Source organism: Pelodiscus sinensis, chromosome 3, assembly GCF_049634645.1.
Source record: "Pelodiscus sinensis isolate JC-2024 chromosome 3, ASM4963464v1, whole genome shotgun sequence".
NCBI lineage: Eukaryota > Metazoa > Chordata > Testudines > Trionychidae > Pelodiscus > Pelodiscus sinensis.
The window spans coordinates 70,482,705-70,505,757 of record NC_134713.1 but is presented as its reverse complement, the minus strand read 5'-3'; the positions used below and the strand labels follow the sequence as shown (position 1 = coordinate 70,505,757).

The window sequence follows — 23,053 nt, the reverse complement described above, 5'->3', positions numbered from 1 at the left end:
GCTTTTCTCATGTGTCCTCCTTGTTTATGGAGGAATCCCTTATTGTTTTCTATGTAGACTATGGGTAAATCTATACTAGAAGTCTTACATTGGTGTAACTGCAGCATGTATAGTGAAGACACACTATGCTGATATGAGAGCATCTCCCCCCTACATAGTGCCAGTGTGAAAAGTGCTTAGGTTGTTAACTTGAGTTGCTTGAGGGATGGGAGTGAGGTTCTTTCACAGGAGTGGCTCCAGCTTCAGCTCTCCCACATCCTAGATCCAGTGTGGAGAAAGTAAATAAAGAAAAATTATTTACTTGTTCCCATAACACAAGAACTAAGGGTCACCAAATTAAATTAATAGGTAGCAGATTTAAAACAAACAAGGAAATATTTCTTCACACAACACACAGTCAACCCACGGAACTCCTTGCCAGAGGATGTTATGAAGATGTGGACTTTAACAGGCTTCAAAAAAGAATTAGATAAATTCATGTAGGATAGGTCCATCAATGGCTGTTAACCAGGGCAGATAGGAATGGTGCCCTTGGCCTCTGTGCCAGAATCTGGGAATGGGTGATAGGGTGAGATCACTTGATGATTACCTGTTCATTCCCCGTGGAGCACCTGGCATTGGCTACTGTTGGAAATCAGGATACTGGGCTAGATGGATCTTTAGTCTGACCCACTATGGCTGATCTTATGTTCTTAGGTCAAGTCCCTTCGTTACCTGCTCGAGAAAAAAGGGTTGAAGGAGGGAAAGTAGAAAAATTTGATTGGTAATGAGGTATACATTTTTAACAGTGACTGCGATTAACTACGGAAATACCTTACTATTAGCTATGGTGGATTCTCAATTATGATAATTTTAAGTCAAGAAAATTTTTGTTTTCTGAAAGATATATGCTGTTGTCTAAATGGGAAATAATACATAAAAGACCTGTAGTCTGTATTAGATTGGAAGTGGGGCTATTTGATCAATATGGTTCTTTCTGGCCTTACAGTCAGTGAGAGGGCAAACATTCAATATTATTTTTTGAAAAGGAATGTAGGACTCAGTTTCTCTGCTCACTTTTGTATTATGAGCCATGAGGTGTGAAGAAATTGATTTCTTTCCTGAAACAGAAAATAAGCAATGCAAATTGGTATGAATAGTTTGTCAAGAACTATTAATGTGTGATAATGAAACTACCTTAGGGATACACTAGAAGGCCAACTGTTGGACACAAACTTGTAATTACTGCCAATCAAGGTGGGCAGGAAATATGCAAATACTGTGACTGGCGCTGGATACAAAGAATGCAAGTGGTAGCAGATGGCATTAAGAATGCTGTTGCCTAGTTAAGTGAGGTTCAGGGCAAGTCTACACCAAACATGCTTCATTGTCAGCCGATGGTCAGGGCAGTGCGTGGTATGTGTTTGTATGTGCGTGTGTGTTATACACCCGAGTCTTCAACTGCTAGGATTGAGATCCCTTCGCAGCGGGCAGCCTAGGGAAGGCTGACAGGTGCCCCATGGATCTGTCCCCTGGAGGCAACACGATCCAAATACCCAGCTCTGCCTGCGTCTGCTCCCTATGACCGGCTGGAGTTCTTTTAAATTGTGCTTGGTTCTGTTACAGCAACTGAAGGAGTCAGGTTAAAGCTTAAACAGTTACAGGTTTATTAAAGAAGCTTATAAATCATATGGTTACAATGGCTATTGCTCTATTTCTTAACTGCTAGCCAATATAGATCGTAAAAAAAATGGTTACAAAGAAAATAAAGATAGAAAATAGAAATAATGGTACCAAGTGACAGCTTAATCTTTAAAGAGCTCTAAGTCTGTGTACACTTAAGACAAAGGACACATCCAGGTACAATTTTTACCACCTTCTGTGCCTCTCGACTCCAGCATATCAGGCCAGGGCCAGTCCCTCAATTCCTAGGAAAGACGAATATGAGGTGGGCGTCCCCATGGAACCTCGGGAGGCCAATCACCTAACCCGACCAGCAGATAAATGGTAGATTGACACTCAGAGTAAGTGTGCTGCTGGGCCCATCTTTAATACCCATAGGGGCCCATATCCTCTTTCTTATCTAAGATGCCAAATTGTGCTGGTCCGTCTTTGTAACGCCAGTTCTTACAAGGGAGTTTCAAGTAATTTACACTTTTGTAAGAGAGAGAACTAAATTGTGAGTACTGGACATTCTTTACTGGGCGGGAGATTTCTCCCCCCCCCCCCTCCCCCCTCGCGGACAGGTGTGATCGTATCAATATGGGTTTCAGTCAAGGGCACTCCTCTGCAGCCTCTTGGTCAGCGATTAGCTCGATCACCCTCATATCTCTGCTTACAGTTGTCCAGGGTCACTGTGAGCTAGCATATCCGGGCCTCCTGTCAAGGCTTCAAAGACTATGCTGATTTTTGTGCTCTGTGTGCCCTGTGTTCTCCAGGAATCTGAGGAGCAAGCAAGATGGATGCTATGGGGGGGGGGGGTTCCTGTCTGGCTGCGTTCATTGGCACAGCTGTGGTGCTTCAGTGAAGATGTTCCTGTTGTGATGGGAGAGTTTCTCCCACCAGCATAGTTAATTTACGTCCGTGAAAGGTGGTAGCTTGGTCAATGTGAGAAGCTTTCCCATGGATATCACACTGTCCACACCAGGTGTTAGGTCAGTATATCAGTGTTGCTCAAGGGAGTGGATTTTTCCAACATCTCATATAAGTCTGTAGTGCAGACCTGGCCTTGTACATTTAGGCAAGACAAAGAGTTAGAAATTGTGAGAAATTGGTGCTGAAGTAGCCCCAACCTTGCAATTCCAAGAATAGCAGGTATGTAAAAGTGAAGCCTCAGGATTTAACACTGAAGCCAGGTCCACACTAGACCCAACACACTGAGAGCCAGGTGTTATAAATAAACTTTATGGGATCACAGAAAACTTGGCCACACCCATGGTAAGTGAACATTGGCTAACTAAAATCATGTTGGATCGTGGATGTTGCTGGACCAGAAAGTGCTGGACAAGAGAGGTTCAACCTGTGTAAATATTGCTGGTAACTTGTGGATATCGATAGATATTGTACCTTCTTAAAAAAAATCACACTTCTATCTAGATTTACTGTTGTTCTAAGTAATGCCTAAAATCATTATAATTGAAAGATTAAAGAAAAATAATTTTCTCTGTATTTCCTTTGTTTATTTTATGCATTTGGACAGTGCTCTTTATGTAGTCAGCTTCACTGTTTTCTTTGTTGTCACTTTGGTATTGATTTACTCCTATTGCCAGTATAACTCTCATGCAGCAACAGGGGAGATTCTCTAAATATAGGAAAATACAGTTGTAACAGTTAACATTTTTAAGGTTGGTATAGTTCTCAAAACGATTAATTCTTTTTAATTACTAGATTTGAAGTTGACAGTGTTCTTTAAATAAAAAAAACCCCTCTTACTCATGAAATTCCATTTGTGTGCGTGTGTGTGTGTGTGTGTGTGTGTGTGTGTGCGCGCGCACACACATTTCACATGAATGCTTTAATAACTCTTCCTAAGGAAAAAATTAACCCTCTCCTGCAGAAAATTCTCCAGCATACAAACTCCATTCCTGTGTGCAAGCACTAGTAAGGTGAATTGATAAGAATAGATTTTTTTTTTTACCTCTTTCTCAAGAAAATGATCCTTATTTTTTGCTTTGTAAAGTACAATATTGTAGTGATTTGTTGAAATACACATAATATGTATAACTTTAATTATCTCATTTTCAGGGTTGTAGTCAAAACTCAGAAGGTCAGCATTCTCTGAAACATTTCCAGTCTGCTCATACAGAACCTCATTGCATTGTAATCAATCTCAGGACATGGATCATATGGTAAGACTGGTGTATAGCAAGGGTGGGGTACCTTTTTTGGGGTCGGGAGCCACTGACACCTAGAAAAGTGAGTCAGGGCCCACGCACAAGTGAGAAGCTGCTATTTCAAAATAGTCTATCACCAGGGCTGAGGATGTTAAATTGCGGTTAATTGACTAGTCAAGTAGTCGATGGAATTTCCAGCAACTACTCGACTAATGATAGGCACGTCCACATTCCTCCTTTGAAATGTACAAAAGCCCCTGCTGGGACTCTTCTGCATTTCAAAGGAGGAATGCGGAACTCCACATGTAGCCCAGGGCCAGAAGGAAGTCCCTCTGACTCCAGGCTGCATGAGGGCACACGTGCTTTGAAATGTACAAGAGCCAAGAATCAGCTGTGCAGTTGTTGCCCCTTTGAAACACCGCCTCGGCATTTCAAAGGGTCAGTGCCATGGAGCCCGGGGATCAGCTGGGGAGTCCCCAGCTGACCCTGGGCTCTATGGCGCTGTCCTGTTGAATGCCTCTTCGGCGTTTTAAAGGGGCAGCACCGCAAAGCTGAACTGGGGATCAGCTGTGCTGTGGCTGCCTCTTTGAAACACTGCCTTGGGGTTTCAAAGCAGCAGTGCCGCATAGCTGATCCCCGACTGAACTGTGCATCCTGTCGCTTTGAAGTACCCCTTCTTCCCCTCCTTTGCTGCCTCTGTTTGTTAGAGGAAGCAAGCGGGAGAGGAGGGGACTTTTGCTTATCGGATAGTCGACTAGTCCTTAACATCCTTAACTAGAGCCATTCTAAGTTATTTCTCCGTAGTGCCGCCTGGGAGTCTAAATTGAGATAGCACATCTACATTAAGGAAGCTTGCCTTGAACTAATTTTGAGGTTTCCCTGCAGTGTAGACGTGCTATTTCGAAATAAGCTATTCCTGAATAGCTTATTTCAAAATAGTTGTGTAGTGTAGATGTACCCTGTAGTGCCCATTTTTCCCTGCGTCCTCTACACACATCTTCAGCACAGAATAGCTCTAACTTGGGTCCACTAATGTTTCAACTAGAGCTGTCAATCACAGTTAACTCAAGCAATTAACTCAAAACAAATTAACTTAAAGTTGTGATTAATCACAGTTTTCATTGCACTGTTAAAATAATAGAACATCAATTTAAATGAATTATAAATATTGATTTTTTTCTACATTTTCAAATACATTGATTTCAATTACAATGCAGAATGCAAAGTGTAAAGTGCTCACTTTATATTATTTTTTTATTATAAATATCTGCTCTGTAAAAAAAAGATAAAATTAAGTTTTGGTTTCTTTTAATTTATTTCATAATATAAATTGTCTGCATAAGTAATTGCTTTGGGTGCCCATGTATGTTATGTGGCCACAGATGAAAGGGAGAGGAAAATCATGTGATAGACTATTTTTGGTTCATATAATGGAAAAAATGAAAAATTCTAACCTAAGTTTTATGGATATAGTCTTTTCAAATAAAAGATCAGGTACACTTTTTCTACCCTTAGTTTAAATATAAAGCTTCTAGTAATAAAGTTTAGAATAAGTAATTTACTGTTGTAGAATTTGAAGAAGGTCAAGGCAACTCAAAATTATTTGTTTTATTTTTAAAGTTTAGAAGGAAAAGCAAGCTAAATGGAAGCGTGGACCCAGTTTTTCTATTTTCTTAATTCTTCTTTTGCAAAATTAACTTTTATGCATACTATAGGTATACAGCAAAGCCCTGTTACATATATATTGTTTGTAAAAATGTAAAAACCTGAATATTTATTTGCATGATTTATTTATTATGTGCCTAATTCACATATAATTATTCATTTGTTGATTCTGTTCCATTTGAATAAAAAAAGAGACTGAGAGATTCACATCAGAATATTGAGCTGTTTCTCTCTAAGGATCCCACACCTAAGTTCCACCACTGTTCATTAATTGGGAGAAGATAAAGCATTCCTCTGCCTATCTTGCTTAGGTGGAGTGACCCCTTATGTGTGCATGGGGTTCCCCTACTTCTTCAAGGAGTGTCCCTGTGAGTGCTCCACCTTTAGGTGCACCAGCACCGCTGCACCTCTTGTTGGAGACTTTTGACAGCAGTGCCCCAGTCGGCTGTGCACGTGTAAAACCATCATACGACATTTGAAATGGCTATCCCACATGCGCAGCCAACCGTCTCCTTAGCGCCTTTCTGACTGCTGCCGGCTTTGGTCGCAGCAGAGCAGTTGCCCTCATCTTACCTTGTTTATTAGTTAAGTTTCATAGCTAATTAACAGTGTTATTAGCATAGCTTAGGTGTTCTTTCTCTATTGTTTAAAAAACTTTTTTCTTCACCATTAAATCGCAGTTTATTACATCACATGTAAATAGTTGCGGTCCCATTCCTCAGAGACCTCTCGGAAGAGACACTGTCCCAGAAGAGACTGTGTCTTCGAGGAGTGTCCCTTGAGTGCTCCATGGAACAGAGAATCCTGGTCAAAAGTTTCAACCTGTGGTGCCTAAAGCTGAGAATTAGTGCTTAAATCTCTTTGTGGATCTAGCCGTAGGTGATTTGCCCAAGCACATAGGAAATCTGTCATATCTGGGAAGTGAACCCAGATATCTTCAATTTCAGTATATTTCTCTCTGTTTAAATTTTGTGCATTGCTTAGGTGTTATGAATGTGATGAAGAGCTGTCAACACACTGCAACAAGAAGGTTTTGGCTCAGATAGTTGACTTTCTTCAGAAACATGTTACTAGGATCGAACCAAGTAAGTTACAGTAATAATTTTAATTAATGCTCCGATTACATAGCTCTCTTTCTAGAAATGACATGTCAATTTTTGGATTGTATTAATAATACAATTGAAAAACTACAAATAGTGTAGATACAAATGTTTATTCCAGAAGCATTGCTTTCGTTTGTAGTACTAGAAATAACATTTGGGCTGCTTGAGTCTCCCAAAAGATCATTGTTAGCATCTGTATGTTTTAAGTCAGTTTATGGTAGATGAAAAAACCTTGCTTTGGTTCCAAGAGAAAATGCAAATACATGATGATAAAACATTCATTATTTCATTTGCATTCACATATACAAACTGTTTCATTGATGACATGCACAGCAGTTATTTTAAATTTATTGCTGGACATAATGCTTTCAAATCACTTGACTTTATTGAAATTACTTGTACAAGTTAGTATGTGTAATAGTAAGTTTTAGTGAGGGCAGCCAAATAAAGCATCAATTGATGTGTCTTTCTCATTGTACCTATATATTGCAGTTAATTAGGTATATTTGCTGCTCAAATATGCACTTTTGAAGATTGGGGTAGATGATATAAACACTGACACAAGTCTTGCTGCAGCATTTCAGACACAAACATTTACTGGGATTGCGATGATTTCATACTACTTAAACTTAGCTGGAGGTGGTGGGACATGGAAAATACTTTTATTCCCAGAAGAGAATAGTTATATCTGCTGTTTAAGGACAGAATCAGAATTACATAGCTTTACGGGTAGGTCTTTATGTGCCCCTCAGTACATGTACATAGTGCTTGTTAGTTTAAATGAAATTATTTTCCGGTGACAGAGACCCTTTCCAATTAAGTTCTATTTAAAATCTATTTTTCTTGCCTCTGTTACAGTGTTTTTTGTATTACATTTTAAAAATATAGCTCCTCATTATGCTGTTTTTTAAGATATGCATTTCTCTAATTTTGGACAATGAAAACCATGGAAGATTAGAGTTGGTGGAGACCTCAGGAGGTCATTTAGTCCAACCCCCAGCTCAAAGCAAGAACAACCCCAACTAAATCATTCTATCCAGGACTTTCAGGGTCTTCAACCTCTAAGGATGAAGATTCTGTCAGCTGCCTAGGCAACCCATTCCATGTTTCACCATCCTTCTTGTGGAATATTTTTTCCTAATATCCAGTCTAGACCTCCCCCACTGCGACTTGAGACCATTGCTTCTCTTTCTGTCATCTGTCACCACTGAAAATAGCTGGACTCCATCCTCTTTGGAACCTCCCTTCAAGTAGTTGAAGGCTCCTATAAAATCCCTCCTCATTCTTCTCTTCTCCAGACTAAATAAGACCAGTCTCCTCAGCCTCTCCTCAAATGTCATGTTCCCCAGTCCCCTAATTATTTTCACTGCACTCCTCTGGACTCTCTCCAGTCTGTCCACATCCTCTTTGTAGAGGTGAGGAGGGCCCAAAACTAGATGCAATACTCCAGATATGGCCGTACCAGTGCTGAATAGAGGGGAATAATCACTTCTTTCAATCTGCTGGCAGTGCTCCTACTAATGCAGCCCAATATGCTGTTAACTTTCTTGGCAACAAGGGCATGCTACTGACTCAAATCCAGCTTCTTTTCTACTGTAATCCCCAGGCTCTTTTCTATAGAACTGCTGCTTAGCCAATTGGTCCTGAGTCTGTAGCTTGCATGGGATTCTTCCATCCTGACTACAGGACTCTGCACTTGTCCTTGTTGACTTTCATCAGATTTCTTTTAGCCCAGTCCTCCAATTTGTCTTGGTCTGGACTCTATCCATACTCTCTAACGAAGGGATCAGCAGCCTTTAAGAAGTGGTGTGCTAAGGTTTAACTTATTCACTTCTATTTACGGATCTGTGTGCCATTGATACTTTTTAAAGTAAATAATAGTCCTAGTTACATTTTAGCAGCTTCATTAATAAATACAGTAAGATCTTACCCGATTTCAGTTTTCATAGGACAAAAATTAAATGTCTTTCTCCTAAGACTGTCAAAAAAGTGGTTGTGTGGTGCATTCTCTGTGATATGGACTCTTTTGTATCTGATGCAATTTGATTCATTTAACGTAAGCCACCAAATTTACATTACTATTTATGAGGTCTGGATTTCAACCTGTGGGCCAGCAGCCCCCCCATCCCAGCCACAAGCCCACACGGGTTCCAGGAAACTTCAGAAACCAGAAAGATCTAACAGGTTGGCTGGGGAAAGGGAGATGAGGGTGGGAGGGGAGACCAGCAAGGCTGAACTGCAAACCACTATGCAGGGTACATGTGTTGTTGCTATTCCTCGCTTGTCACATGCACCCCTCTCTGCCCCTTAGGCTAGTGAGGCAGAGGTGATTCAGTGTGTCTGGGCAACTTCAGGCTGGGGATCCAATTTCAGCAGCTAGGGGAGCCTCTGAAAGCTGCTGTGGTTTTATATATATAAAAAGCCCTTCCTGAATTGAATGAATTACAATATCCCTCCCCCCTCAGAGCTGGAGAAGAGCTACCAATTTTCCCTATTCCACCCAGCTGAGTCTCAGCCCCCTTCCTTTACTTCCCCTGGTTCCTTCCTGGGGTTTCAGCCAGTGCCTCCTTAGCGGGAGGGGACTTTCTGGTTGGCCCCAGTTGGCAGCCAGTTTGGGAAGACTAGGAGTTCAGGAGATATTTGGAATTTCTTTGTGAACAACCACCCTCCACTTCTACCTCTCCCTCTCTCCCCAGCAAAGGATCAAAGCAGAGCAGAGGGAGATACAGCTGGAGTTTGTCTGGATTCTGCTCCCCATTGGATCTGCATCTGCCAGACTCTGGTTTGATTGTGTGTCAGTGTGAGGTTATGTTTATTTACCTGGCACTCTTAAGGAGCCTGGGAGAGAAGGAGGACCCTGGTTTGTTTTCTTCCCTTCACTCTTCTTTCTCTTGTCTCCCCTTTATTTTTAACTATTGGAGGTATTTTCTTCCCTTCATCCAAGCTGACTCTGCAGATATCGGAGACTCCCCGGTGGGTTAGGCACAGCGCCTGGACACTCGGCGGCGCCCCTGAGCCAGGCTGGGGCGCGTCAGCCACGGGGAGTAAAGGGGCTTGCTCTGGGGTGCTGTTTTTCTGCTTGGAGGAGGGCAGGGGTGCAGAGTCCCATCCCCACCTCCTCCAGGCTACCACTCTCACAACCCTAAATCTTCAGCCTCCCTGCCTGCCCACCAGAGCTGGTGCTGCAGCCTCATAGCTGTGTGCCGGCTGTAAAGCTCTAGGGCAGCGCGAGCTCCCTGTTGTGTAGGAGAGGAGTGTGGGGACTGAGTTCTTGCCATGGGGACTGTGGGGACTGAGTTTTGCCACTCAAAATCAGCTATGCCACCTATCGCAAATATGATTTATGGGACACACCTCTTGATACCAGCTGCCAATAGACATCGAACCTTGAATCACTATCCTTTGGATCTGATGATCTAGTAAGCTTTCTATCCACCTGATAGTCCATTCATGTAAGCCAGCGATTCCCAGCTGCCAGTCTGCAAACCCCTCTGCTGAGCCATGGCACATTGCCAGATTACGCCCCAAACTGTTATTTAGCCCTGCCCACTGGGGGGTTCCCTGGGGAATTCCCTTCCCACACACTTACCCATACAGGAGCCAGGACTGCAGTGAAGCTGTCCTTAGCTCTGGTGGCTGCTACATGGCTGGGCCAGCAGGGCCACCTGGGGAGCGGCTGCCTTGGCCGGTGGGGTCCAAGTGCCACGTGGAGAGCCCTGCAAACCTGTTCTCCTTCCTCCCTCCTCCATGAAAGCCTCCCCTGGCCACCAGATGCTCCCTGCCAGCAGATATACACACATTATTATTTTTCATTATTAAGTAAGTGCACAGAAAAATATGAATGTACAGTGTGAGGGGGTCACTCACCACCGTAGCGGGGGTCCGTCATCTGTCCCCGGAATCAGTCCATTCCGCCCGCACAGGCCTCCGCTCACGTGGCGTTTCCCCTCTGGAATCTTCTAGTCGCGTTGCTCTCTTTGCCACACTGCCCTCCGGCAGTGCCCAAGCCACTCGCTCTGAGCCCCCCTTCCGGGGGATTGGTGTCTCTCTAGCCGGCCTGTCCGCAGGCCTAGCAGGTTGGCCAGTTGGCCGTCCGAGCGCCCTGGCCCAGCCTAACTCTCTAGCCCTGCCCTAGCTCCAGAGAGCGTCCTGTTCCCTCGGCAGCCAGGCTCCCAGCCTTGCCGCAGGCCTAGCAGGCTGGCCGATTGGCTGTCCAAGCGTCCTGGCCCAGCCTGTCTCTCTAGCCCTGCCCTAGCTCCAGAGAGCGTCCTGCTCCCTCGGCAGCCAGGCTCACAGCCTTGCCGCAGGCCTAGCAGGCTGGCCGATTGGCTGTCCAAGCGTCCTGGCCCAGCCTGTCTCTCTAGCCCTGCCCTAGCTCCAGAGAGCGTCCTGCTCCCTCAGCAGCCAGGCTCACACTGCCTGGGCTGAAGCAGCCCCGCCCTTTTATAGCCCCCAGCTGGGCCTTAATTGGCCAACGCCGCCCAGCTGGGCTGAACTCCCCGGGCCTGCTCCAGGCTGGGGTTTGGCTCTTAAGGGGCCAGTACAGGGCAGCTGCCCTGTTACACACCCTCCCCCTTAAATATCTCCGGGGGGGGGGGGGGGGGTTTCCCTGCTGCCTGCCCTGTTCCGCAAGCCCCAGCCCCCCTCTCGCTATGAGGCAGGCCACAGTTCCCGGCGTGTCCATATCAAGTCCTCCTCCCGGAGTGAACCCGGGACGGCCCGGCCGGGGGCGAGGGGGGGAGGGGGGAGGGGGCGCAGGCCCACCCGTCTCACTGCGCCCCGGCCCAGGGACCCTGAGTGCAGCCGCGCCGCTGCGATTGGCTCAGTCCGGGCCTTGCTGGCCGTGGCGGCTCTCCCGCCTGAGCGATCCCTGGGCCCCTTCTTCTCCCCCCCCTTCCCGGGTACCTGTTCCTCTGAGGGCTCGTCGGGCTGTCGCGCTGTCCCAGTCATCCTAGTAGGGTCCGGGTGGCCCACTCCAGGGGTCCAGGGTTGGGTCCTGCGAGGTCCCGCCGGTGGGTCGGCCGCGGCGTTCCAGCACCCATCGGGGATCTAGCTGGTCCAGCCCATCTGGGTCGTCCTCGGGATCCAGGGGTGCTCCGGCCGCTGGTCTGGGCCAGGTCTCCGTGCCCCAGTCTGGGGTGTTTCGGCCGGCCTCCAGGACCTCAGCTGGGTGCCGCCCAGCCCGGACCTCGGCCTCCCCGGGCAGGAGGTTGGGGTCTGCCTCCAGCTCCTCCAGCGGCTGGGCCCTGACTGCCCTCTCCCGCCGTCTTCTTATCCTCCCCGCCCCACCCTCTGGGTTCCGGCCAGGTGACGGGGTGGAGTCCGCCTCCGCCCACCCGGGTGTCCTGAGGGGTTCCTCCTCCTCTGGGTCAGTGGGCGGCCAGTCCGCCCTGCTACTTGCCCTCCCCCACAAGTCCAGGTCCCCCACCTCGGGATTGGACCCCGGCTCCTCGGCCAGGCGGGACAATGCGTCCGCATTGGCGTTGGCCTTGCCTGCCCTATGGCGTATGGAGAACACATAGGGTTGAAGGGCTAAATACCACCTCATGAGGCGGCTATTGGTGTCCCGCATAGTGTGTAGCCACTTTAGCGGGGCATGGTCTGTCCATAGCGTAAACTCCCCCCCTAGCAGGTAGTACCTTAGGGCTTCAACCGCCCATTTGATCGCCAGGGCCTCTCTTTCTATTACGGAGTACTGGCGTTCTCGGGGAAACAGCTTACGGCTGATAAAGACCACCGGATGCTCTTCTCCATCGACCTCCTGGGAGAGTACGGCGCCCAGCCCAGTGGCGGAGGCGTCTGTCTGTAGACAAAAAGGTTTATCGAAGTCTGGGCTAAGCAAAACGGGCTCGCTACACAGGACTTCTTTAAGTTGTTGAAAGGCCGAGTCACACTCTGTGTCCCACCTCACTCTCTGAGGTTTGTCCTTTGTGAGCAGAGAGGTGAGCGGCGCCGCTATGCTAGCAAATTGGGGAACAAATCGGCGGTAATACCCCGCCAGTCCCAGAAATTGTCGGACCTTCCTTTTCGTGGTCGGTGTGGGGTAACTTCGTATGGCCTCTACCTTCCCCACCAGGGGCCGGACTAGCCCACGCCCCAAACGATACCCCAGATAGGTGGTTTCTTGTGCGCCGATTTTACACTTTTTGGGGTTGGCCGTGAGACCCGCGTCGCGGAGCGTCCGTAACACGGCCGCCACTTGGTTTATGTGGTCCTCCCAGTCGCGACCATAGATGACCACGTCATCCAGGTAAGCTGCAGCATATTCCAGATGAGGGGCGAGCAGGCGGTCCATCATCCGCTGAAAGGTGGCGGGTGCCCCATGGAGGCCGAATGGCATGCGCACGAAGTGGAAGAGCCCGGACGGGGTGGTGAACGCTGTCTTCTCCTGGGACTCCTGATCCAGCGGGATCTGCCAATAGCCCTTGGTCAAGTCGAGGGTTGTTATGAACTTGGCTTTTCCCAGGCGCTCCAGCAGTTCATCCGTCCGGGGCATCGGATAGGCGTCAAACTTCGATATCGCGTTCACCTTTCGAAAGTCGATGCAAAACCTAATGCTTCCATCTGGCTTAGGGACCAACACGACTGGGCTCCTCCACTCACTTCGGGATCGCTCGATCACTCCCAGCTCCAACATGGTGCGAACCTCCTGTTCCACGACGTCGCGCATCCGTCGGGGAAGAGGTCGGTTTCCCTCGCGAACAACCTGTCCGGGCGGGGTTCGGATGGTGTGCGTTATCACCGAGGTTCGGCCCGGACGCGAAGTAAAGGTCCTGGTGAACGTTTCGATGAGCACCTGGGCTACCCGCCGTTGGTCCTTGGACAGGGTATCCGCGAGCTGGGGTATCTCCTCCTCCTTGGCGTCAGGGACCCGGGGACCTAACACGGGCTCCGACGGGTAAGGCGCGACCAACATGCCTTCTCGCCCTCGCCAAGGTTTGAGGAGGTTCACGTGGTAGATTTGGTTTTTCCTTCGCCGGTCTGGCTGATGAATTTCATAGGTAACCGGGCCCACTCGTCGGGAGACCTCATACGGCCCCTGCCAGCGGGCCAGCAATTTTGACTCCTCTGAGGGGAGTAACAGCAACACCCGATCCCCGGGTTCAAACACTCTTTCCTGGGCCCCCCGGTTATACGCTCGCTCCTGCGCTCCCTGGGCCGCCTGTATGTTTTCTTGAGCCAAGGCCCCCACCTGCGTGAGTCTCTCCTGAAGCCGGAGTACGTATTGCAGAAGCCCAACCGAGGAGGAGGGGGTCCGTTCCCAGGTCTCTCTGACCAGATCGAGGACGCCCCGAGGTCGTCTGCCGTACAGGAGCTCGAAGGGGGAAAATCGAGTGGAGGCCTGTGGCACCTCCCGCACCGCCATCAAGAGCAAGGGGATGAGCTGGTCCCAGTGCTTCATGTCCGGTGGCGGAAATCTTCTCAGCATCCCCTTCAGGGTGCGGTTGAACCGCTCTACCAGCCCGTCGGTTTGGGGGTGGTAGACAGAGGTCTGTAGTTTGTGAATACCCAGGAGGTCGCAGACCTGACGCAGCAACCGGGAGGTAAAGTTCGTTCCTTGATCGGTCAGTAGTTCCCGAGGTAGCCCCACCCAGGCAAAAATCCTCACCAACTCATTCGCGATCGTGCGGGCACGGGTGTTTCGAAGGGGGACGGCCTCAGGGAACCGGGTTGCATAGTCCATGATCGTTAAAATATATCGAAATCCCGCCGCGCTCCGTGGAAAGGGCCCCACTATGTCCAACGCGATCCTTTCGAAGGGGGTCCCTACCACGGGCAAAGGGACGAGGGGAGCCTTCGGCACCCCGGGGGCTGCGGCGAGCTGGCAGGCTGGACATGACTGGCAATAGTCTTTGACCTCTTTGTACACCCCGGGCCAGAAGAAGCGGGCCAAGACTCGGGCCAGGGTCTTCTCATGCCCGAGGTGCCCGGCGGCCGGAAGGTCATGCGCCAACCTCAGCACGGTTCGTCGATGGACCCGGGGTACCAACAACTGGGCCTCTTCTTCCTGCGTCTGCGGGTTCCGCCCGACCCGATAGAGCCGGTCGGCTCGTAGCTCAAACCGGGGCCAGTGAGCCGCCCTCTGTGGATCCACCACCGTCCCATCCACACGAGCAAGCTGGACGTAGGCCTCCCGCAGGGTGGGATCCTCCCGCTGGTCACGGGGAAAGTCTGCCGAGTCCAGTGTAATCGGCACGTCCTCCATGTCTGAGCGCCCTGGGTCGGCCGGGCCAGATGCGTCGTGCTGGGTGGGGCCTTCCCGGTCGAGCGACCCCGGCGGTCGGTCTGCCTGGAGTTCCTCCCCTAGGAGTTCCACATGGGGCTCGGTCGGCGCTGGTGAGTCTGTAATGAGAGCTGTAAGACCTGGCCAGTCGCGACCCAGCACCATAGGGTATGGTAGGTGCGGCACCACGCCCACTCGCATCATTCGGGTGACTCCCCGCACACTCAAGGGGAGCCGGACCTGAGGATAGGTCTTCACATCCCCATGTACGCACCGCAGCTGCATCTCCCCGTCGGGCGCCGCGGTGTCAGGCAGTACATCGGGGCGGATAAGCGTCTGGCTGCATCCCGAGTCAAGGAGGGCAAACACCGCGGGGTCCCCCGCGGGGCCCCGCGTGGTCAGGGATGGGGAGCTAGCCGGTGGAGTTGGGGCGGCCCCCATACCGGCCTGGTCCTGCTCCGCCACCTCCTGAAGAGCCTGGCGGTACTTGGCATCCAGCTGCTGTACCAGCCTCTGCTGTTGTCGGAGCTGCGCCGCCAATCGTTGGGCTCGCAGCTTCACGGGCAGCGGTCGCCCCTTAGTCAGTCCTTCAGGCATTGCCTCTCCCTCCATGGCCCTCCCGCCCGAGTTCGCCGAGAGGAGAGGAGGGAACCCCCACAAACTTCTCTCTTTTTGCGTGAGGGGTTTTTTTTTTTTTTTTTTTTTTTTTGGATTAGGGTCCACTGAGGCACCCGCGGAGCCCTTACGTCAGGGCCGGGATCGCGTAGCTTCAAGTGCCCACATTCTCCACCATCTGTGAGGGGGTCACTCACCACCGTAGCGGGGGTCCGTCATCTGTCCCCGGAATCAGTCCATTCCGCCCGCACAGGCCTCCGCTCACGTGGCGTTTCCCCTCTGGAATCTTCTAGTCGCGTTGCTCTCTTTGCCACACTGCCCTCCGGCAGTGCCCAAGCCACTCGCTCTGAGCCCCCCTTCCGGGGGATTGGTGTCTCTCTAGCCGGCCTGTCCGCAGGCCTAGCAGGTTGGCCAGTTGGCCGTCCGAGCGCCCTGGCCCAGCCTAACTCTCTAGCCCTGCCCTAGCTCCAGAGAGCGTCCTGTTCCCTCGGCAGCCAGGCTCCCAGCCTTGCCGCAGGCCTAGCAGGCTGGCCGATTGGCTGTCCAAGCGTCCTGGCCCAGCCTGTCTCTCTAGCCCTGCCCTAGCTCCAGAGAGCGTCCTGCTCCCTCGGCAGCCAGGCTCACAGCCTTGCCGCAGGCCTAGCAGGCTGGCCGATTGGCTGTCCAAGCGTCCTGGCCCAGCCTGTCTCTCTAGCCCTGCCCTAGCTCCAGAGAGCGTCCTGCTCCCTCAGCAGCCAGGCTCACACTGCCTGGGCTGAAGCAGCCCCGCCCTTTTATAGCCCCCAGCTGGGCCTTAATTGGCCAACGCCGCCCAGCTGGGCTGAACTCCCCGGGCCTGCTCCAGGCTGGGGTTTGGCTCTTAAGGGGCCAGTACAGGGCAGCTGCCCTGTTACAACAGAATGTCAGCACTGTCAGACCTCTTAACTAATCCTGGAGCAATTGAGACAAAAGATTTGACTGGAGAATACTCTTTAACAAGTATTAGCAACTATTTGTTTTTTAAAAATGTGTGTGTGTGCAGCAGTTTTCAAATTCTTGTTAATCATGTCGTCCTCCCTCGAATTGCCTGATATACCGTTGACTAAAATTACCATAATGAATACGTGAATATGCAAATAAGGCAATTACCATAATATATGTGCAAATGTTTTAGTGCTGGTCTGTCAACAGTTTTTGAATGCTGGTGTGCAAGAAAGGTTGGGAGCTCCTGATCTAAGCCATACTACTTTAACTTGCTGGGAAGAATACTGTGGGAGACTGTGTATTAAAAGCTTTTCTAAAGTTAAGGTGTATCATGTCCACTGCTTTTCACATATCTACACAGCCACTTATCTCATCATAGAAGGCCATTAAGTTATATTTTAACATATAATACAATATACAATATACAATATACAATATTCAATTTCATTTTCCTTTGAGGTCTATTTTTAATTGCAGAGTCTCATGCACTAGTAAAATGCTGTGTGTAATATTTAGTTTCCAGCCACTTAAATACGCTGGTAATTGTTTCAGATATTCTAATGGAAAATATTTAGATGTGTTTAATAAAAGCTTAGTTTAAAAAAAAAAATGTTGGCTAACATTTTCAAACATGCATAATGATTTTTGGATGCCTCACATTTTGTTTGCCCAATTTGAGATGCCTTTAAGGTGTCTTGCTTTGACTCATCACTTTCCGAAAATTGGATACCAAAAATTACTGGCCAACTATGACACTCTTAGTCATTGTCCAGTTATGGTCAGCCCAATGCTCATGCAAAGGAATTTTATTTGTGTTTGTAGAAGCACATGGAGTATGCCCTATTTATTTAATCCAGGAGTTGGAAAATCTTAACATTGTCTAAGAATGCAGACATTAAAAGTGAGATACCAGAAAACTCTTAAGGTTTGCTGACATGAACATGTTTGTGGAGACATTTTCTGAATTAAGTAACATCATAAGATATTGAATCATACAGAATGGAAGTTTAAATCAGTGATGAGCTAAGCTCTAGCTTTTTTTGGTGACCCTCAATGTGGTGTTGCCACCGTCTCTTTCATTCTAGCTTATGTACAGTATAATTGGTGCTTCAGTAAATGTCGTCCTTACATTGGCTAGTATGTTGCTAGATGTTGAGTTCCCCTAGCTTAATTCAAGGCCACACATAATTATTTGAGGGGTGGGGCTAGAATTAAAACATAATAAAATAATAGCTGTTGACTGTTGCTTTAGTGAGTAATTTAATACCAGAACTAAATTTGCCCACTATTAAAGTGAGAAACTAGTTTCTGTTCCAAACTCAATTTTTCCTTTTTTTTTAACATTGCCACTAACATTTTTCTGGGGGAGAGGACTAGATGCTAACCCACCACCACTCAACCTGCCAGTTCTCTATGGCCATGTAATTGTGAGTGCAAAATTAGGCTTAATCCTACAAACACTCACTTAGAAGGTATGAATATGTGAGTAGTCTCATTGGTTTCAATGCAATTATTCACATGCTTAAAGCCAACTACATTTCAGTTTTAGGAGGATTTGGAGCTTAAAGAACCAGAGGGTTCAATGCAGAAGACTGGTTTCTGACCCTTATTCAACAAAGTATTCAATCCCATGTTTAAGTGGCTCAGATCAAGGCCAGTGCCCACAACATTTAAAAAAACTGAGCTTAGAGAGATTGTATCTTTATTACTAAAGAAGCAAGAAGAAGAAGAAGAGGTAATAGGCTACAGAGGAAGAGGAGAGGATTCTGGCTGGTACAGATGAAGTCTGGTGAATTGGTACAGCTGCCAGAAATGTCTGGGTATTGTTGACCTGTTGATAAATCACTCGTGTGTGTGAGAGAGGCACACTTCTGAATAAGGTTGATTGTCTTGTTCTAGCTCAGTAAATTTATTTGTAGCAATTGTTCTTCAGAAAATGATTATTAAATTCAAAGGTAAAACAATTTGTTTTTTCCATTAAAATAATTTAATTTTTAAGAAAGGATTTAACTTGAGCCTTTATTAGATCTTGAATAGTAGAAAAAAACAGACATCATACTAAAAATCTTGACTGAGATTCAAACTTAACTCATGTGGTACAAGCAGAAAAGGGGATAAAATTCAATGGTCTGAATTAAATATATTAACTTTGAATTTTCTTGTCTTCTTGAGAACATTATTTAATAGTAATTTTCAGCATAATTCTTAATTTTATTTATAAATCCTTTTTTTCATAGTTCTGTGGATGTTTCTTTTTTGATATTTAATATGCTAAAGAAGACTTTGATTTTTTGCAATGATCAGGTAATGAGGTTAAGAAAAATCTTAAAAGTGATTTTTTTAAATGATAAATTTGAAAGTATCATCTACCAACTTGTAATACTTGCTTTCAACAACATTGCTATTAAATATTTTATGATAAATCTTGTACTTTGGTGTATTTTTCTGACCTTACTCTTCCATTTCCTCCTGTTTGTGAGGTAAGCATATTGAAGTGGGAAAGTTGCTAATTATGTTTCATTGCAGAAAGTGTGGCATCTGTAATAAAATGTACAATCTGACAATTGATTGCCATGACACTTCATAACATACAAATATTATGTGGAAGTTTCTGTATAAATATAGTTTTCACATGAATATTAGATGTTGGCTATTACATTTATCAAATTTTTGATAATCAAGAATCCATTCAAGATAAAGTAAAACATTTTAAAACTGGCAAGAGAGGGTGGATTATATAGATTTCCTAATTAATTCATCTTGGAGAATAAACAAAAGCAAAATGCTTGTCATTTGGTACTAATGTGGTGGAATAGTGTGGCAGCAGGACCCCTGCTTATTAGTCAGTCTCTCATGAAGACCGAACTTCACTTCAGCTGCAGAAATGTGCAAATTACATTACTACTACATGACTGACTTTTGTAATTACATTAAGCGATTGAGATGAACTCCAATGCTGGGTTCCCAAAAGAATGCTTGCAGCTGTGTGGTTTTCACATCTGATCCTATGGTTTGCTGTACCCAGCAATGTCTTTATTTTTTTTTAAAAGTCTGTTTGGTTAAGAGGTCATGTTGGGCACAAGATGGAAGAATAAAGCAAGACTGCTTTCTAGGGAGTACCACCCAGAAATTTGTTTTGTAGAAGAGGTTAGCAGGCCATGATGGTTTTCACAGGAAGGCAGGTGCAGTATTGTCAGGAGGGCACACTTGTGAGCTTCACAAGACCATAATGCACATGTAGTACACAGGAACCATGCTGAGATGTTATTGATTAAGTGTCTGATAGTTTTGGGGGGGGAAATAAATTATTTTGCAGTCTTGGAAATTATTTATTGTATATTTGCCCTAATAGAAGTGCAGAGAGAGAAATGTTTGAAGACTGATCTTTAAAAAGTGTAAGTTAAATCTGTTGCAGATGACTTCCTAGAGTGGTTCTTGAAAAGAAAGCAGCAGAGCTAGTATTAGTTCTCAGACTTTGAAGTCACAACTCCTGATGGGGAGGCCAAGTTGTGGAATTGGTTTTTGCTGTTAAAGTTCAGCTGTTCTGCTCAGCTGACAATAGGTGAATGCTGGGAACTTGATTTATTTTTTCATAAAAATAGTTGATACAGTACAGTTTCTGTAGTAGCTAGGACAGTAATAAGTTTCTGGGACATGTAATTTGAGTGAAATTGCATTGGGGAAAATAAGTATTGAGCATGATTACCCCTACTGCACATTTGTGGGTGGATATCTGAGTTGACCATGTTTTACATGGAATTAAAAATTTTAGTTTTTAACTGATTTGTAATACAGGCAGTCCCCGGGTTACATGGATCCGACTTACATTGGATCCCTACTTACAAACGGGGTGAGGCAACCCCGCACTGGCTGCTTCCCCCCAGCAGACTAGGGAGACATGAAGCTAGCGCCCCCCCCCCCCCCCCCCCTGTCAGTAGACCAGGGAGATGCAGAGCAGCTTTTCTCAGCAGACACCTCAGCTTGAGAATAAAGGACTGAGGGGAGTGAGGTGTGGAAGAATAAAACTGAACTCTGGAGAAATGTTTGGCTAGAGTTTCCCCTACAATATGTACCTTTTCCGACTTACTTACAAATTCAACTTAAGAACAAACCTACAGTCCCTATCTTGTACGTAACCCGGGGACTGCCTGTACATATAACTCAAAATTTAAGAAGCTAGATTTACCGATTGTATTTATTTTAGAGCAAGTGCAGCTAAACTGCCACTGGTGAGCCACATGCAGCTCTTTTATAGTTAAAATGCAGCTCACAAAGCTCCTCACATTCCTTCCCGCTTCCCCCATTCTCCAGCTACTAGATAGGGAGGAAGGATGGGGCTTCGCCCTGTGGCAGAGTGATGGGGCTAGTGGCTTCTGCTCTTCAGGAAAGTGTCTTTGGGCTTTAACCTCATGGAGGAAGGATTGGGGTGTCAGCCCATGGGTCACATTCTAAATAAACTGCAATGCTGGGTTACAGCACTTGAACTTCTGAAGAATATCGGATGCGGCTCAGAGGGTCAGTAAATTCAGCTACCCTTGATTTAGGGGTTGCTTACATGGCTCTGGCAGAGCATGCTAGAGAGGGCTAGTTTGTAAACTTGTCTAATCTGTTACACTGTAATTGCCCAATTAGATCTTTCTGGCATACTCTAGGGTGCATAAATATTAACATGAACTAGGTATCTTTTAGAGAAAGCCAGCAGGATCTACAAAGGGCAGTCAGAGCACTTTATAAATCCCACTCTCCTAGTGTGCTATACTTTATAGTTGTGTAGACAAGCCCTTATGTTTAGAAACAAAATTAACAAGTGAAATAATACTAAACAAGGCTTGATACCACCATGTTGCATGACACGCACTTAACTCTCCCCCCTCCCAACTGTACATCACTAAGTACAGTAATTTTATGTCACTGTCATTCATTTTTTTGAAAAATTACCACAGACCTCAAAATTTTTACCATGAACACTTGGATACACATATGGCCATGTTGTTGACACCGATATTTAATGTGTCCCTTACCAAAATAAGAGGGATACACTTCCCAAAAAAGTACCTCTATTATTGGCCTGATACTCAGTTTGACAAATATGGACCTTTCGTCACTGTGCATTAAGAAAACAGATTACTTTTTGGGGGGTGAAATGAGATTTTTTTTTCCTAACAAAATAATTTGTCTCACTCAAATTATTTTGATTCTCGCTCTCCCTCCTACTTTCCTCCTCATATATTTAGTAGTGAACAAAAGTATAAACAGTCAGAATGTAGAGACTCAAAATTAGTGATTGAATATCTGCACAATGTGAAAAAAAACAGATATAATTTTCAGCTTATTACATTCTGGCAGCTCCATAGAAATAAAACTGCAGTTTGTGTTCTCTAATCCTGTCATTATTTTAGCACTGAAAGAAAAAATTAGGCTTTTAAAACATAAAATTAGCAGCCATTTAAGAAGAGAGCAGTTTCTTTTTTCTGAGGGTTAGGTTTTCACGATTGTACAATATTGAGAAAACTAGTTTTAGTTCTTTTTAAAAAAATAAAAGGAGTGCTAGGCAATTTAGTAGCATTTCATAATGCAGCATGATGAGAATTTACTAAAAAAGAAAGGAACTCTATTAACCTCGCTTTTTCCATGAAGGCCTTCAGCTGAAGTACCAGAGAGATACTCAATAGAAAAGGCTTGACCTTGGAATAAGGGTGCATATTCGTGGAACTCTCATTTTTAATTTTTTTTAAAGTTGCATTGAAAAAATAAACAAAGATGCTTAATCTCCCATCTGAAAGAAAAATTGATTATCATTTATGTTTTTGTTTGCATACCATCTGTATCTCCAGGTACATTTCTGTTTCAGTAAAAATATTTCTGAAGCATGTACACACTGCACATATATGAAATACAATCAAAATAAATTGATATAAAACCTACAATAAGGCTTTGGAGTTTTTTGTGCATGCCAGTACTACAGAGTTGCATTTTTCTTTAGCCTTTACACTGGTAATTTTTAACCCAGTGCATAATCTGAATTGAGTTTTAACTAACAGGACTTACTGCGAACCTGGTAACTGTTACAATGAACTGTAAAGAGAAACTAAACCTAAAATCTCCAGTTTTTATGAGTTACAAGTTTTAGTTAGTTTGGGCTTGGTCCTTAAGCCCTTCCCAACTCTTACTGACTTCAGTGAGTGTTCTGCAAGTGGAAACATTTCAGGATCAGGCCCTTTATTCGTAAGCATTACAGGTTGTACCTTCCTTAACCGGGAGTGTCTTGGACCATGGATGTTCTTGGACCACAAAGGCCAGGTATAAGGAGGTCGGGCTGCAAGGCAGGAGTGTCAGGGGAGCACAGAGACTGTCGGAAGCCAGGGGGGCAGGATATGGAGGGGCGGGCGGTGCAGCAGGAAACTCTGGCCCTGTAGCCAGGCGGTAGTAGGGGCCTGGCAGCAGCAGCCATGGAACTCTGGCCCTAGCTGTAGAGCTTTAGCAGCAGTGGCCACAGAACTCCGGCAGTGGCAGAGCTCCGTCTCCCACAGTGGAACTCTATCCCTGGCCGTGGAGCTCTCTCCACAGCTATGGAGTTTCGACCCCAGCAGCAGCCACAGCAGGGCAGGCAGTAGCAGGGGCAGGCTGGAGCCCTAGCCAGGGGCATCGGGATAGCAGAAGCCATGTTGGGA

The 23,053-nt window shown here is 46.4% G+C and overlaps 1 protein-coding gene across 3 annotated transcripts in view; it reads left to right on the top strand.

Moving 5' to 3' along the window:
- USP45 (ubiquitin specific peptidase 45) overlaps window positions 1-23,053 on the top strand; it is a 111,837-nt gene that overhangs the window by 27,018 nt on the left and 61,766 nt on the right. For all 3 annotated transcript variants that reach the window (XM_075923924.1, XM_075923923.1, XM_075923925.1), the window contains exons 4-5: window positions 3,724-3,827; window positions 6,462-6,562. In XM_075923924.1, the coding sequence (XP_075780039.1) occupies window positions 3,724-3,827; window positions 6,462-6,562 (205 nt within the window). The remainder of the gene's footprint in view (window positions 1-3,723; window positions 3,828-6,461; window positions 6,563-23,053) is intronic.